The sequence below is a fragment of the Botryllus schlosseri genome, chromosome 10 (assembly GCF_051294905.1).
Source record: "Botryllus schlosseri isolate E-star chromosome 10, Bs_hap1, whole genome shotgun sequence".
Lineage (NCBI taxonomy): Eukaryota > Metazoa > Chordata > Ascidiacea > Stolidobranchia > Styelidae > Botryllus > Botryllus schlosseri.
Window position 1 is genome coordinate 26,965,565 of NC_137245.1, and position 19,045 is coordinate 26,984,609.

General features: G+C 40.0%; 1 protein-coding gene across 1 annotated transcript; it reads left to right on the forward strand.

The window, feature by feature from the left end:
* Positions 1 to 11,140: 11,140 nt before the first annotated feature.
* On the forward strand, positions 11,141 to 18,658 carry LOC145448295 (uncharacterized). Its single transcript, XM_080326660.1, has 9 exons — positions 11,141 to 11,309; positions 12,988 to 13,017; positions 13,203 to 13,360; positions 14,174 to 14,288; positions 14,877 to 15,025; positions 15,182 to 15,317; positions 15,587 to 15,659; positions 15,812 to 16,041; positions 16,450 to 18,658. Exons 1-9 carry the CDS (start codon positions 11,249 to 11,251, stop codon positions 17,550 to 17,552), a joined length of 2,055 nt encoding a protein of 684 aa, XP_080182786.1. The 5' UTR covers positions 11,141 to 11,248; the 3' UTR covers positions 17,553 to 18,658.
* The last annotated feature ends 387 nt before the right edge of the window (positions 18,659 to 19,045 follow it).

A 19,045-nucleotide genomic window follows, 5' to 3' on the forward strand; every position in this document is an offset into this window, starting at 1 on the left:
GTCTTAAAAGCACACGTATCTCCAACCAAGAGCGTACACGTATATAATCCGGCCACATTCCATTATATAACACTTGAAATAGCCATTGTAACAGTGATAACAAAACCTCATCACATATTTTGCAACTTGCATGACGAACCCATGAACCCACGAACACATGAAACTTCTGTCACATGTTTAACATCATTTGTAAGCCATAATAAAATTTCACATCAAAGTGTCTCGCTAATGAACTCGCAAAGGCTAACCCGATTGCGACGATTTTGAAGGCAATTATGCAAAAGCAGTTTGGCGGCATTATAGCCTCCGAACTCGTTCTATTACGGGAACGGATCTTTTACCATCTCCTCTGTTGTAAAAGGCACCTGTGGAAAAGTCAGATGCCTTATCTGTGGTTCGTACCCGGTGGGCCATGCGCCACAGGAGTATTACGAAGTGGGCCACAGAGATATTGGTCATATTATGTATTCTGTGATATTCAAGACTATAAGAGGAATGTCAAATTTATTACACTTCGATCTTTTCGACTATTGCTCTTATCTGTAACTTACGTCAGTAAATGCGGCGGCCCTAATTCGAAATATAGAAAAATTTTATCACAGCGACGCACATAAGTAACCAGACTTGTGAAGGCTGAATTCTATTATAAAATTATAAGAAAAACATAAACCAACACAACATCCCGCATACGCTGTTCAAAGTTACCTTGAATTCTCACTAATAAGTCAATATATAGAATTATTTCTACAGTCCGAGAGGAACTATTTTAAAAAGGGAAAGTATGCCAAGATTATGATAAAGACTATCACAAATGTGACCTATATTGATAATGGTTTCATCAGACGAGAACATAAACGAAAATGAATGGAATTCAACAAAGCCTCGTGTATGAAACGACTTTTGCTGTAACTAAAATAATACGCGGGTTTGATGAAATGCTGGAAATTATGCAACGTGACACCAGAAACTTTTCATATAACCCGCGGAAACACAGAGCAAACATGAAAATAAAATATTTTATACCCTTAATACCATAACATCGCCGTTATCTCATAACTCGAATGGCGACGGCTTGTAACGAATTTGGCGGACAAAGTTTCGCGAATAGCAGAAGCGTGAGGGTTAAGAGAAAAAATATTTCGCGGTATACTTGACACTCCATTAGTTCATTTTTCATCCGGAGCTAACAACAGAAAGACACATTTTGTGTCGTTATATAACCGTGGGTCGCAATCGGCAAACGTTAGCGGTTTTTTTGTGATTCATATCTGAAAACCTACGTGGATTTCATGCAAATGCCGCCTTATCAACATCAACCGGCTTCCAGCAACGTGGCGGGCGTGGTTCCGTATAGACGTGCGTCTATTTTGCGTGAAACGTCTACGATAAGTAAAGCTGGCGATGTTATATATACCGGAGATATTTCAATCTCTCGCGTGCCGCGGCATTGAGCCAAATCGCGCCGCGCCTTGCTGTGATTGATAATCGTGAATCTGCGTATCAAGTAAAAGATGAATAATTGCGTCTTGCGCGTGGAAAGAATATCAGCGTCGCTTTCACATTTGCGCAATCAATCCAAGCGGTTCCACACTATTTTATCGTCTCGACTGTCATTCTACAAATCCAATTCGGTTGTCCGGCATTTGAGCACGCGACTTAGTGAAAAAAGTACAGTTCAGAATGTGACACTTTAGCTTTAACATGCGAATAGATTTTCGGATATACAGAACTTCCGTATACAATGAGATAATATATTCAATTATTCATATTGAAATAAACACGAGTATTCTCGGCTGACGCTCGCCAGGGGTAATCGTCAGCCGAACATACTTGGGTTTATTTCAATGCATTATTCAATTTTGTTATATATTGAAGTCATATATCACCACACTATTATAGTGTTCAAAAGGACTTTGTATTTCGTCGTCTCGCCGAATATGTATACGTCACCGGTCACAATCCAAATTCAGCAATCAGACAATCCAAAACTAACCCTAACCCCCGCACGCCCATTGCACAAGGGTCGCATGTTGAATTAGCCTATGCCATTGTGTCGCATGCTCAATGCTCATGTCTACGGACCACTCAATTCCTGTCGTTCAATCAAATCGAGGTCGTATATGCGCAAGGAAATTTGAAAACACGTCGTAACTTACCATGTTGTCATGTTGTTATGCGATCGCAACCGGCAGTCATGCTGCTGTATGTGTGCACATATATGTATGTATGTAAAAATTGTATACGTACAAGGGATGAGTATGTCTGTTCATGTTCATAAAACTATAGATCCATACTTGACAACGTAGCAAAGTCTATGAGTAATTCAACCATGTAGGGACTTCTTTGGAAAATTAAAATAGAGTGGATTATTGTATCTACATGCGGATTGATCTAAATTCACCGTGGGCCGTGCTTATCAGCTACACGATGTAACAAAATCTGGATCTGGTCTGGTTGTGTATCGCACAGTCAAGTGTCATGGAGTCCAAATACACAAATGGCAGGTTGTGACCAAGTCACAAGGTTCCGAGTCACAAGTCAATCTCACTTTTATAATTTTGACTGGAGTCAAGTCGAGTCATTTTCAATTCACCACCGAGTCAAGTCCGAGTCCAAATCATTATGTTCACTGTTCAGTTTTCAGTTCAATCCTGTTCAACCCCCCTTTTTCAACTCTGCTCGAGTGAAATAATGACTCGCATTCATAATATAGTAAGTTTTCTTAGTCTTACCAGTTTCTGACTTTATTTTACAAGTATCAGGACCGATAGACGAAGTACCAATAATGTGGTAACTTTACTATTCTTCGAGGTTACAATGAAATGTCTGTCTTGGCCGTCCTAATTTCGAGTCATATGATTTGGTTCGATAGAATTGCAAGGAACTGCAAAATTGTTAGGGAGTCATCAGTGCTCATTCAAAGGTCAGCACTCTAATTTCTCGGATTCGTGAAACCGTTTCGTCAAGACACGGCTGCAAGGTACCAAGAAATCTCGGTACAACTTGGAATGATATTGTTGAGCACACAAGTCAGTACGAACTGCGTATAGCATATGTGGCGGACGATTTCTCCCATAGATATTTCGACGCCATAATGGTCACGACATGGCAGAGCTAGCTGCTAATGCGCTCGCCAAACATGCCAGCGGACGAAGTAATGGCGTGGTAACATAATCAATTTCGTCTGTCAAATTGGTCCAGAATTACGCGCGCAAAACCGTCATCCGCAAATGCTAATTTGAGGTCATGCAACTGGTGTTAGACATGCCGGGATATTTTTGGAATGCTTCAACAATATCATTAACGAAAAATAGCACTATTTTCATCAAAAATAGATTAGGATTGGCGACGTCGCGTGTTAGACGGATCCAATGAGGGTAATCATTTCGTTAAAATCAACATTTGCGCGTCCGCTGTCTAATTCTGAAATATCAATCACTTGAAACTCTGGCAAGGCCTATTTTGATGACACGCAATTGCAGCCGGCGCTGCATTCCAAACAATGTTCTAAATCTTTATGTATTATAGGATACTCTTAGAGATACAAAACTTCAATATACAGTTGAATATTATAATAAAATTTAAATAAAGTATTTTCGGCTGACGATTACCCCTGACGAGTGTCAGCTGAACATATTCGGGTTTATTTCAATATGAACAGTTTATTCATTACCGTTTCAGATATTTAGGCATACATTTGAAATTCGATCCAAGCCCGTTTCGCAAAGACTGGACCGATACTCTAGGAAAATGTAGAATTGCAGAGAGACTTCAATCATAGAAACTTCAGCGCATTTTCATTACATATGTTTTTAAACATCAACATCATATATTCCTAAGCCAGTATTCTAATTGAAACGAAAATTGTCGTCCAATTCCTAAAGAATTGAATGCAGCCCTGTCCAGTAATCATAAAAATTCTATTTACCTATATACTCTTTTATCACAGTATAATTGTCGAGTGAATTTTAACGAAAAGCATTGCAATTTGATAAATCTACGCCAAGTCGCAGTAGGCGTTGTAAAGGAACACAGCAATCTATATCACGATTATGAATGATTTTATCGTTGAATTACATTGAATAAATTCGTCCCACTCAAGACAAAATGACCACAGAAGCTCGTAAGCATATCACTTGAGTCTTAGTAAATAACAAAGTAATTGTACAGAATTGACATCGATATAAATTTCCAAGCTGAAACTCGATGAAGTCTACGATTCAATGCATATAATGAATTCATCAGGTCAATGTTAGTCAGTCGCAAGTACTAAGCTTCACTTTTAAAAACGATGATCAATTTGATCATTCAAACATATTGCCATAGCGGACCAGTGGTACCGCAGAATGAATTGTGTTGATGGTTATTGGTCAACATCAATTAACCATTCCCGTTTCAAGGCAAGAAATTTATGCCGAAAACCGTTGTTATGTAATGAAAATCGCATCACTTTTCCGTGACCCAAGGTCAGGCTTATCTAATTACATAATAGGCCTAGATAGTAAAACCCAACCTATAACCTACATATCACTGACAGGATTGGTGTCGGGCGATACTTCTAATTTGAATTACGGAAGAAATTCCTCACAATCATGAAAATTAACAAATATTTTCATTCTTCGATATTTTTGCTTTCGATGCTATGCCTTTAAATAAGTGTTTCTCAAACTTTTCCGATCACGTACAACTATTTTTATCACTACACTGCGTATACCACCAGAGTCCTGAATGACTTATTTTACTCGAATGTACCAGCATCTATTAATTTTGGCGTTTTTACAATATCATATCACCTATAGATAGCATGAAAACGCAATTTATACTGTGATAGATGCAACTGTTTGTTCGCACAATCTTGTCTAACCAGTGTGCAACATCAATCACAGCATATTGGCTGGAATTTCCATTCATCCTTTCTGCATTGTTCGAATCGAAGCATACCGTTTTAACAGACTAGGTTTCACGACCGCGTTAAACAGGGTCTTCACTCTTCATACAAACCACAAACAGTATAGCAAACATTTTCCTCCCTATTCCGTTGAGATGAATCCATTCATACTTTATGTAATCTGGAATTTGCTTTGGTTTGGTTAAATTGGTCCTGCATACCACACTGAGGATTTAGTCTGTTAGAACGAGCACGCCTACAGTTAGCCGATGTCACCAGTTGCTTGTATTTTGTTGTGAATCAAAAATAATAATAATACCAACGTGAAATTGCTGCACAGCTGCAATAATGCTTGCGCGATGCATTGAGCTACCACAAAAGAAGCAAATCGCAGACTGATGCATGCAATTAATAACCGCCGAACTCTCCGTACCACTTAAACAGCTCCAGCATACACAAATTTACGAACCACTGTTCCAAATAGATCATTCCATGCGTCTTGTATACTTGACATGCAATCAGCAGCTGATAGCAATAGGTAAGAGAATGAACAACTGGAAACAAACTATATTCCCAAAGCGATTCAATTTTCACTGCTGGCGGGAAACAGAAGAAAATGACTTGATGGCAAATTGAAGTTCTTGCAAAGCATGATGTTTGTCACATTGATAAAGGAATGGTGAATTTATAAGCATCATCAGAAGGCTAAGAACTGTAAATAAAGTCAGGGTGTGTTAAACACTAGCCAAGGCGAATTCGAGCTAACGTACATCAAATAATTTCCACGCATTTCACTAGTCGCAACTGATAAAGATCACGCGTGAGATATGAGGTCGAAGTATACAGCGAAGTCAATATGATTTTTAGAAATTCGTGGTGAAATCTCTTTCAAGTCAAAATTCTTCCAGTGGTAAACCGCACTTGAAAGATAAGTAATGTAAAATTAAATGATACAACACGCTAAAAACTACGAATCTCGTCAACACCGATAAATGGCGGGATTACCGTTCCGAGCAACATAGTGCTCATTAAAGCAACATCCAATCATTACCTAAATACGAACAATTTCGCACTCTGTCATTTTCTTGCCCATGCAATGAAATTAGGGTTATTTCAAAATCATTACCGATGTGTTTCTACGTTTTCAAAGGTTAGGTCACGGAGCTTTATGTATGTCATTGCGTTTGACAAACGCTCAATTTAACGGGTAATCGCTACGTTTGGAAATTGCATCAAGACGGTGCTGCTTCGGAGAGATATAATTTACTGTAACCTTCGGATCCGTGGTTGTGCGTGGTCGCCTATTTCCTATACGCTAATCATTTGGCAAGTGCGTGGGGCCGCTATTCTTGATAATAACGCTCGTAACGATTTAGAGCTTGATTGATTCCCTGAGGGAGCCATCGGTGTCTTATCTGGAATTTGGAATGCCTTTTACTAGTGTACACTGTACAGTGTACGTTCGTATCTATCGTCCCATGTTCAAAGTTCTAGCAATCAGGAATTGATTGTATCCTTTGAAAGAAATGCGACTTTGCTGTTTGCTATAGCCTCTATTATATTGCCAAGGGTCGCTTAATTTCACTGACAGAATTTAACGAAATTTGTTACAAAGTCTCCGTATCTTGCACAAATAACTTTTACGAAAGGAGTTGCTGGCTACTTTCAAACAGTTTCGTAAAAATACTTGCAGAATTGCGACGTGTACGCGCAAGTCAGACCATGAACTCTCTATTACTGAACGATGGAAAAATACGCAGCAAACTTCACAATCAGTTTGAAATTTGATGCATTCGTTCTCTAATTAACGACCAGGGACCAACTTCTTACATTTTATAATTGAGATGTAAATTTATTCGGCGGACCGGCAGGAAACTTGCCTCGGTCCGGCGGTTGAGAACCGCTGGTCTATAGTATTCTTCAATGAATTAGCAAATTATTAGCAGTTCATCATTAAATTAGCTATTCATCGTGATTTCTCGACCGTATTAATAGGCCTGGAGTTCTTAAATGTCTAATGGATTAATGGTAACTCAGCATTAAGTTCTTTTCGTGTTTTTTTGTTCCATTGTATAGTAAATCCCTAAAAGACACCGAAAAATATAATAGTGTAGTCGCGTTGAAAGCGTTTGGTTAAGTAACGAGATCCAATATGATAATCAATGAAAATTTCCTACGAGATCAGACATGTGTCCGAAACCCACAAGTACACTTCTCACAATACCGATCCATTTAAGCAAATGAAAACATACACACTTACACAACGTATTAATCTAGGGTTACCACATGTTCTCTTTAAGAGGATTTGCCCTCTTTTTTCGATAAATCGAGAGTGTCCTTGGAGGACGCCTAAATGCCCTCTTTTTCGGGAATTTGTTCACTTTTTCTTGAAAAAGTGTTAAAATGCGCCCAAACCTGGACTCCGATGCAGCGAACGCCAAAGTTGGCGAGACAGTCAACGAAAAATACGGCGCTGCTGGTATTTTGAGAGCAGAGATGGGAAATATGACCTTTTTTAGTCAGCACCACAAAGTATCGTAAAAATGTGGGTAATTCGGGAGTCGCGACAAAGTGATGATCTTTGGTTTTAGTCTGTACACTACTACAGTTCGAAGATGTTTCAAAATCATTAGTTTTCGTTTCCGGTAGGCTACTAGAGATTTCAGAATTTCTGAAAAGCGCCCTCTTTTTCGTATCTCAAAATATAGAAACCCTAATCAATCAAACATCCACCCCAGAGCCCCAAACATATTGGTAGGGCGCAATCATTTAAATACTCGGATCCGAATAAACTATCAGTTCTAATGATTCGAATCGAGCAGTGAGAGATGCTATTTTCGACTATACTGAAATCATACGCTTCTTTGTACTACGAGGTAAATTATCATCGTGAATTATAGTTTCTATATTGTGACCAGTCTTGGAAGCTTTGAAACCTCGATTGATCGTATCACAGCATACGGGACATGTAGTGCAAAGCTACGCACGTACAAATCCCATTTCGGCGAAGCAGTTAACAACCCACATAAGAGCATTGTCACAAGTCCAATGAAATGGGTGTGGTCGAAATTATACCAAATTACCTTTAACGTGATGTAGAATTGGTATTATTTTGTTTGCTGTCGTATAAAAGGTACACATGTGAACTTCATAATAATTTGTATTGTTCCGACGTCATCATGAGTAATAGCCTACTCGAATGCTCGAGAACACTCGAATCACTCAGGTAGAATACTCGCTTTTACCTAACCTTAACCGTCAATGGTTATCCCATGATGGAAACAGTAGCAAATCACACCTACATCAGAAACGCTCCCGTAAAATGGCGTCATTACTATTACGATCCGAGTGTCTCAATCAGCTGGGCATGTCCGATTCGATTTAAAGTCGTCCGTCGGATCATTTTAACCCGGCGTAAGGCGATAATGCACAGTGCAGCAGTTCCTACTATTGAGAATCAGAGTGGAAGAAAATATACTAAACGTAAGAAGGAGAATATTCAGAGAAACATATACTAGCAATCTCCTCAAAATGGACTGATATCTGACGCGATGTCCACACCCAGACGCACCCGCCCTTGATGTGGTCGTGCGTAGTTTTAACTAGGTCTGCGGCCACCAACGATTAGTCAGTCGCGCGTCACACCCCGAGGTGTCAAATTTCTCAATACAGGCTTCAGTTCCAGATAGCTTACTGATTTCTACCAAATATGGCGATGTCATCACTCACGCTCGACCAATTAGTTATTATTTCAAGTTGATTGGAATCTTTGGGCAGATATCGGTCTAGAGGTTTCGTACAGTCGCATTCCAAGGGATCGTGAGAGGTTCAGTCTTACCTTAAAACTTTCAGACGCGGCCTTGTTCTAGTGTGAAGTAGGTCCTTTATCAAATGTATGGAAAATATTTCACATTTAAAACGTGTGGTAAATATTGTCCTAATATTCTGCCACGTATCCAGCTTTCACAGTGTCAGATGTTACTCACTGTGCATTCAAATATGTATTGATGATAAATGTACAATCCCCTACACTGTGCAAATTATCGTTTTCTATATTTATATTATTTCCAATAGTACGGTGAGTTTCATGTCACATTGTGTTACATAAGATCGTAGTAAGTAAATTAGGTGTAGTTGAACTTTCACAAGTACAATATATACACAAATACTCGAATTTCCTATGCATACCAATACTTCGTTTTATCGGCACATATAGGCACAAGATATGTTTGCGTGTGTGTTTAATATAAATGTCCATGACATGACTTATATTTTGCGGATGGTGATTGACTCTTACATCCTAAAGAGCTCCCTCGTCGTTCCTCGTCTATATTACATGTTCTAATGTATTTTGTGTGTGACGAATGAAAACATATCTACCATCGTATCTATCTAACTCGGTAGTTTACACAATTGTTGTCGTCACGAAATATTGAGGTTTACAAACAAGTGACAGATTCCCGTTTCCTTCCTACGAATGTCACGATTCACGTTGTAACTGCTACACCGACAACGACACCAGCATTTACTTTATCCTACTTATGACGACAATGAATCTCAAGCGCAGACGTTATTGCTACAAATGCCTACTACGAATTCGTCTGACAGACAATGAAGTAACAGAATTTAGAATGATCAAAAACAGTATTATAGACTGCAATCCGTCGGTAAACATTGGAAACGTCAATGCCGTACGTCTCACATATCTCCATACAGTTATTCGCGTGACAACAACTCTTTCTTATTTGAAATGAGCTGAGGCTGTCCTAATTATGATTTGTACTTACACGCTTATAGCTTATTGCACCGGGATGTCGGACATTTGAATTTTAGACGGCATTCAAGGAAAATCTTATATACATTCTCCTTACTACTACATAACATCCCAAATTTTGATGGATTAATTATGGAATTTCAATTGTACTCCATCGTGAGCCAGTTACCTTACGAAAATCTCAATGCGAAAATCCCATCACAATTTCTTGTAAGTCGCAAGATACCGACTGCAAGAACGTCACCAACGAACGATTAAATAATTTCGTATAGCGCGTCAGTAAACTTTACAAGTTCCGATCACGATACTGCTGATGCTGTTCTGTTACAGCACTGTCCAGATTTGCCAAATTAGCGTGACGTCCTAACGTGTCAGTCAATCAACAAACGAAGCAATCCGTTATTGATATATACACAGTGCTTCGCGTAAGGAAATGGCGACCCGAAATCGACATTGCACGCATATAAATCATTGCATTGTAGAAGACAGACAGGAGGTGGTGAAGTATTTAAAATGCTATAGTTGTCATGGAGACGGCAATATGTTTGTCATGAAGACAAATGGTCCCACCTTACCGATATTCTCCTTAGCTGCGTAGAAGTATACAGCACTATACGAGAAATACATCCAGGAAGTTGAAGAGGAAATGCATTGTAGTAACGAAAATGACTAGAGGTCAATTTTCCGGCATGCATATTGTCGAAAACTCCCCAGGTACACAACCGGACGTGATCGCTTCCGATTTAGGTAGCTTCTGAAAGCATTTCTTGTACTGTCATAGTGAAATTGCGATTTTGGCACATTTTGTGACCTCAATTTAAACATCCCTTGCCTTTACTTAGCGGTTCTTATCCGGCGTTCAAAGCCAGTTTCAGAGGTTTGCAGAATGTCAAGACATATACCCCACTCATAACACCAGAAGTTACGCTGATTTGCAGTAAATATTTATTATTTTGTTTATGTGGAAATTGTGTCTTAACGGTTCTGTTTCTTCAACACTGGTGTTGATGCACAGTTCATTTTTGCACGAGTATTCCAGAGTAATGTATGTATTAGATCTTTGTTTACGTGGCTTGGAGAAAATATGTCGTTCGCCAAAGGCTTACAGATTAGCGTAAGGGTTCGCCAGGTTAGCATAGGTTAATAAGCATTGATTCTACTACGCGTGCATTCGATACAAGATCTGTATCATGCAAACCACAGATGCGCTCGCGTTCCAATATCTAAACGCCCAGAGCGAGAGCTTCAGGGATCATCAAGGTGGGCGTAGAAGGGAGATAACTGCCACGCACGATAATTGTAAATAATTCGGTCTAATGTAACGCAGTTTCAAGAACACGGTATCGCTATATCCGAAGAAGAATTGCGAAACATGCCGGCGTTAAACTTTGAGAGATCGCGACAGAAAAAAAAGGCGTCCGTCTGAAAACGGACTTTTTCTGCTGTCCCTCGAGCGTATATAACTCTGTCGATTTGCTGCATCACGTAGATTGATTATTAGCTCGTGCTCAACGTGTCAGCATATTCTAGAATTGGTTTGTTCTTTTGGATTTGTCAACAAACCTACCTGATTATCAGGACCAAATATGATGGAGACTTATGGAGTATACATTACCATTTTGCTACTGACTGCGTCCGTAACATTCGGTAAGTAGATCAACAATATAATTAATATAATCTTAGATAGACGGCGTTTTCTTTTACGTAAAGGTACTACCACCAATTGTAATTATTCCACCAAGAATAAGTTGGCAATGTGCAAAGTATAATTGCATACGTGTCGCAATATACTCAGTGTACAGATTTTGTACATAAATTGCAGCATGCAAGATTGCTGTAGAATGTGATTAAGGTAGGCTATGTTTTATCGCATTAATAAAAGTATGCATTCATTGCTATTTTTGTCTTGGTAATATGAACATTTTCAAACACCCGAAGACCCAAAATAATGAGTTTTGAATCGATCCACGCGCGGTGAAAGTGGTGTGTTTATTTTGTACTGTCAGCGTGCAATACGGAATCCCTTTTAAGTTAACAAGAATAACCGCTCTGGGCTCGACACGTGACTTCTAATTCATTCTTATCAACCCAGTCACGTGCCGCAGGGTTCAAATGAATCGGCTACCTCAAAAAATACTTAGATTGCGAAATCCAACGATAGAAATTGCCGTGAATATTATTGTATCGGCATGCAGTTGATCGTTTGTATGTCGGGCGGTTATGAGCTGCGCCACGGGAACTGACAATGTTAATAACGCGACAATGATTAAGGATTGAATAATGTATTCATATCGAAATGTTTGGGTTAATTTCAATATGAATATACTATTAAATCGTATATTGAAGCTCTCCAAATGATCAATCCGAAGCTAAAATCGCACAGCTGCAAAACTGAATGGACCGAATCGTGCGAGATTGAACCGTGCGGAAAAACGCTGATGACACAGCGATATTTACTTAATTGATAGCTCGCAATTAGCCAAAGTTGTCGGATAAGTTCGGATTAGCATCTTGTCTAGCGCGGTTAATCCCGAGACGCGCTCTAAGAGTCTGCATGCGAGCGAATTTCGTTGCGCCCGAGAAAAAAGTCCTTGCAGCTGCATGTGTCACGTACCTGGTACAACACTGCAAAATTCCACGAGGCGACGCTAAATCCTTATCAAGAACAGCATGTTTATATATTTCGTCACATGGCATTTTGAACCTGCTGCAAATCCACCACCGAGGCATTGTTTTGCTGGGCTATTTTTCCTTGTTTGCTGTGATGAGTTCTTTGACAAATTCCAAACGTCATAGCCGATCATTCAAAATTACTGAACACACGGAAAATTGTAACGTGTCTTTAGTACACTTGTGCGGTATTTTCCTTGCTGTTCCCACGATTTGGTTTAGTGATACACGCGCGGCTCAATACATAATAAAAATACCATTTAACGCAAACAGCAAATTAGCGCATAGACACGGCTCTCGTAGAAGTGATAAAATCAAACTGTGTTTTCGTGTTCTTTTAAACATAAATACGCGATATAATCTGGGCGATTATGCACGTTTTGAGGACATGATCTATATGTGCTACCGAAATTCGGTGTTTAGTTACCTTCGATGGTGTAAAGTTTTAATAATCAGTCTATTGTTTCGATGTAGACCATAGAGTTTCGAAACCTTGCGAAATACGCGCATGCACGCTTTCAATAAAATTCCGCTCCCCAAATCAAAATGAACTGTTTTAATATCAATAGCTAACTATAGTCCTCGTGGACTTGCATGCATTCACTAAAAAAATCGTCATTATAAATTAAACTAATGGAATCGTATCGTTTTACAGGCCGCCCGACAGAAGATCCTGAACAGGAAGGTGAGTTGACTGTTGCATTAAATTTAATTACTAGTCAGTCCGTATCCGTGAAGGATCCTCATTCATTACTCCCCTTGCTATTGAATAACTGTAAATTTATACACACAACCACTAGCATGTTGAGTCTAAACATGCATATATCTGTAATGAATCGACAGTCGGTTAATATCGTTATTGTTTCGCAGAAATCCGAATGTTAAGGAGAGAAATTGCATTGCTAAGAGAAGAAAGGCCATGTCAAGCAAAATTGCTAGAAGTACGAACGGACATCAAAGAAACCGGTGGCATCAAGGGAGATCCTCACTACGTTCCCGAATGTACCAGCGACGGAAAAAAATGGAGGGTAAGAATCAGTAAAACAATCACATATTGCAAAGTTTTCAAGCGGAATAATAATTAACATCCAAATACATGTCAAATTGCAATCTTCGAAAATAGTACTTCCTGATTTCAGGAAATGACACGCTTACGACTTGGTGACCGTTCAAATTGTCGCTAGCATGTTAGATTGCCAATGAATGATTCTGCATGCCAATCGTTCAAATTTGTTTAAATAAATCTATACATGACCGTAGGTACGCGGGTTGAGGTTCCGGGAATTGAATTGACATTTGTGATAGAAGTCATCTGATCACCCATCTGTCTTGATATTTCATTAAAGTATTGTACAGCTGATCCAAGCATCCGTACTCCAATTGACGTAAACTCGTGTTTTTTAATAGCCGCGTTCATTTCTTTACTGTGTTAATACCAAAACATCATAATATCATCTCTTCAAATTCCGGAATATAATTATGCGTGCAGAGGTAGTTATCAGCGTATATCAATAGGAGAATAAAAATCGCCTCGGCATGCCGAAAATCGAAGATGTCTTGATGTCTCATAATTGTAAACACCACTGTCGTGAATCGTACTTCGTCTAAACAGCTGCTACCGCAAAATATATGGTATCAAATCGTTGTCAACCATGCAATTACACAATCGATGAAATCGATTCGACCCGAAATAAATCTGAAAGTGTTTAAAAGATTGTTAATCCTGGATTAAAACCGGATAATCCAAGGATCCAAGATCTGAACTAGATAAGGCAAAAGTTAATTACGCTTTTGTGAACACTTTCCCTGAGACAAATAGACATTTTTTGACTCGTATTCAGGCAGCACAGTGCGATCACCACGACAGCGGGGCTTGTTTCTGCGTTCACGAAGAAAATGGCGAGATTATGGAACACACGCGAGACCTGAGATTGCACAAAGAAGCATTGAAATGCGGTGAGTACTGTTTCAGAACAGCTGCATGTACTATATAGTTTCGATCACGCATTGTACTTACAATAACATCGCATGCATGTTTTCTCGATGAATATTTTCAAGAATTACGAATAGATTTCAATGGAACTTGCATCCGATTAACAATTTCGTGTGTATGGATGAACGAATTTCGTATTTATACTCGGATAATATAGTTACTTCGTTTGCGCATGTCCGCTACATAATGAAGAGTTGTCTTCTATATGCATCTGCTTGTGAACTTACTAACCTCTGACGCATGAATTTCAGGACTTGTTTGCTTACTCTATCATCCGCACAGCATGGCGCGACTTGCTTCTTGAGCTTTCTTTTACAAAAAATCTTGCATTGCAGTTTTTACCACGCTTTCTGACATCATGCATTTAGTACATGCCATCCTAATTGCACGAAATTCCGCACACCCGCTTTGGAGCCGCTTGAAAGAGCAAGAATATTCTGATTTACTAACGCAGGCATGGCTGATTTGGAATAGTGTAAATTATACATCGAAGCAAGTCGTCTCCAAACTGTGCCATATCTAAACGAACATTATCTGTTATGCGGCTTTAGGACTTCGTATGGCAGAGTTCCAAGACCATTCCAGCCACATGTGCTTTCACATGAAAGACGAGTTCACGCACATACAGAAAGAGTATGGACTACAAGGGCATTCTCCTTTGCCATATTATCCAGATTGCACCAAGGACGGGAAATTTGTGGTGAGTTTTATACACTTTCATTCAATGTACGATAGCGTCCATAATCCATCTTCCATCATGTGAAAATCAATTTGAACCCAATGAACATCAATCCCCCATCTCATGTCGAATTGACTCTTACAAATCATGATTAATCATGCAATTTGTTACTCGCAGGCAATGCAAAGGAACGATATGTCAGAATTCTTCTGTGTTGATTCGGAAAGTGGAGAAATTATCCCAGACACAAAGATAACAGCGGGATCCGTTCCACCGCTGACGCTGTACATCTGTCAAGCATACGATGAAGTTTGTAAGTATTCCCCTAGTCTGTGCTAAGTATTGAGTACAGTTTTCTATTGTAACCAGCAATTCGAAACGTATAAGTAAAATACATATTCATCACCTTGGAAACCTAAAAATCGTTTTATCGCATATGCCCGAGGGCTAGTGAAATAACAATGAGTCATTGTGACATCGGCGGCGGCTTCATTAGCATCATATAATGTAAAAATAATATTGGACCGAAAAATCGAATCAAATCGATGAGAGGTTTTTTTAAATACCTTCTTTCGTGTGCAGGGCAAGACTTCAAGAAATGGAACGCATCGCAAGAAGAAGCTATGACCGAGCAAAAAACAAAAGAATCGTGCGGGTACGTTGCAGACATTAATGGCAGTTCACGCTAAATTTTACAGTCTTTATCGTGCGACAAATTATGGTCGATTACGTAGCGTAATTTTAAGAAGATAGGCCTACCTCGAAATGTAACGCCAACAGCCACCTGAACTGAGTTTTTTGTTACAGTGACGCGTTTATTTTCACCAAATGTGGATGCCCCAGAATATGCAACTCGGATTCGGAGTCGGGAGAGGAGAAAAGCTGCATTTGCCAACCGGCTTGCATGTGTCCCGACGGCCAATGGGAATTGGAAGGCAAATGCGTATCGCTGGAAGAGTGCCACGAAGCGAAGCCAAAGTCGAATGTGCTGTTTTCCAAAATGCTCAAAACTTTAACCGGAGGAAAGTTTAACAGATGTAAGTACAGACAATTTGGACTTCTATTGAACAGTCAAGTAGGCAAAAATTGTGCATCCTTTAAATCTTTGGTTTTGAAAAAGTGGAAAGTAATTTTAGGATAAGATTGAACCACTTTTATCAGTGAAATATCGTCATACGAGCCGCGTGAAACAGTGCCCGTGTCAAAGTAACTGAATATATTCGAAGATTTCAACTATTCGTAGCATCATTAGTAATTTTGGGTTTATGGCTTGGATCCATCTTCAAATGTCGGAGGTAGCCAGTAGCCACCTCCGATCAATTGCTAAAAGTATCCGACCCCTTCGACTGTTTGAAATGGCTGATTTGGGTACTTCTGCATTTTACATGATGATTACCTGCTCCGACTAAGATATTGACTGACCAACAATACTTTTTTCTGCACAGGGCAACAGTACCGCAAACTGAATCCTAACATCGTCCTGGAACGATACAACTCTGATTCAGCCGCACCACAGGAGGAATACGGCGGACCGGAATCAGTTGCTTTCGACGTAGACCCGAACGCCTTTGCGTTTTTCAACGAAGGCCCACCACCCGAAGAAGGCACCCAACACGAATCCGCACCTGCCGAAGAAGAGCCAACCATGCAACACGTTGGCGCCGAGCCTATTCCAGGCGATGATAAGCCGTTTATATTTGAAGTATTCGAAGGAAATTTGACAGCGGCTGAAATCGCGGCCATTATCGAAACCGGAACCATGCCTGGACGCACAACACCGGATGGAGAAGAGTCATCAGCTGGATTCAACCCGACAGTCGAAACTTATAACTCTGAAGATACAGAAGAAAAATCAAGCGTAGAGGATGAGGAAGAGACTGCCGATGAAGGCAATACAGTAACGCCTTACTACTACTACTATTACGAAGATGAAACGCACGGGTATTATCCAGCAAATAATGAAGGCGAATCCGAGATGACAGGAGAGACCGAATTAAAATTCCTCAATGAGGCGGACAGAGAAGAGAATGGTCAAGAGGAAAATGAATCCGGTCATGCAGAAAATGAACAAACTGAGATGAGTGAATCTGAAAACACAGAAATGTCAAGCGAAGAAATACGCAGTGAGGAAAGTTCAAACGATGAAGAATCCTCGCAAGAAAATGAAGGAACAGTCTCCGAAGAAGAGAGCGACGATACACCATCCAGAGACGGGAGTTATTGGAGATATTTCCGCCCAGAAGCGCCACAAGAAGAAGAAGAGGAAAACACAGTCGCTACATCGCCAGACACGGAGGAAGACAACGAGTCACGCGACGAATTATACGCCCATCAGCAAAGCCTGACTTCAGTCCCCGTTGCCCCCAACGACGTGCAACGCGACCATTCAACCACGCCACCGTGTGAAGAAGTTGAAAACCTTTCCGAAACGTCTACAGCCGAACAAGAAGCTCTCGAGATCATCAATAGAGTGCTGGGTGAAAATCAAGTGATCGAAGCAACTCTGGAAAAGGAATCGATTACCGTGAAGAAAAGCATTCCAACGTAAAAGTGTCGTTGCGTGAAATGAATTACTCAACTGAATGTCGGGTCACGCTTGTCTCCATGGGCAGACTGTGGGAAGGCGACATACTGTGACGTGTTTGTCACTTGGTTCGTCTTGAACGTAAGAGGAGGGCTGGTGTGATGTGACGTATATTCGTGTAAACGTTGTTACGTCCTTGGTGAATAATACGTCGAATGTGAGGAACTCAAAAAAGTTCACAAATCAACCAAATGCTGATGCATGACGTGAATTTTCTCTTTCATTACCTATCGATTACGAATCTTAGCACTGTGAATGTCTCTGTCGCTATAATCTACAAAAATATATCGTTCTCGTTTGCAACCACCGATACAAAAGCTCGATTAGACGGGGCGATTTCTGGCCGTACTACAATTGACACCGACGAGACAGTCGTCTTTAAAGTGATTTCCTGCAATAGGCTTCAACTTGACTGGTGCTGAATAAAGCGATTATGTTACAGATTTTATCTCATTAGAACGTCACTTGTTAGACTTCGCGTAGAGGAGAGTCGTATGACCTTTACCTATTATTCGGGGTCGTGCGTGTGGCCTTGACTTGCAAAAGTCTGCCCGCCAACAGATAGACGGATGTTTTCCTATTTCGACAAGTATCCGAAAGTTGTGTCCACAACTAATTTCTTGTCGCGTGTAAAATGACGAAGTGGTGCGATAATTGGAAAGGCAGTGAGATTCGAAATATCAACATCGGAGTCCGGTGAATATGTGCAAACTAAACTAGCTATTTAATCCACCCCAATTAATATATATTGAAAAGCTAGACCTGCCGTATGCCCAAAAGTTATTTATTACAATGATGAAAATCAATGTTAACCCTAACAAACACTGTAGGCGGACTTGACTCATGGAAAGCAAATCACAACGGGAACATTAGATTTGTTCGATATCATACGTTGTATATGTAATAAAGTTTCCACAGAAGAGCATATGACGCGCGATTGATCTTATCTTGTGACGCAGCTTTTCGCGATATGATTATGCGTCAACAGGGGCATTGCCTCTATTTTCCGGTATGTTTTCTCTTTTTTTGAATGGTGGTTATTTCAATAAAATACATCGTGAAAACCATGATTCTTGGTGCGAATTACATAAACAGTTACACACAGATACTACAGTAAGAAGTTATCACGTGTGCGACGTAGAAAGTCAGTGAGCGTAGTCTCAAAAGGGTCAACGCATGCGGTGACATGGCTATCAAGAATTCAGCCTAAATATCAATTCAGAACAACTCTCGCCCGTTAGAGAAGTGGTTGCCAGCCAGAGAATTTGCAACTGCACGCAGAAATGATTAGGACAATAGGATTGGAAGACATTGTAATCTTAGTCAATATGCCACTATATGTTCAAACGATTCTTGATCTAGCAAATTCGCGATCACTAGCTACACGTTAGTGATGTAATCTTTATCACTGAAACTGCATCTTTAATATCACACGTCACATATGCACTCTAATGTCA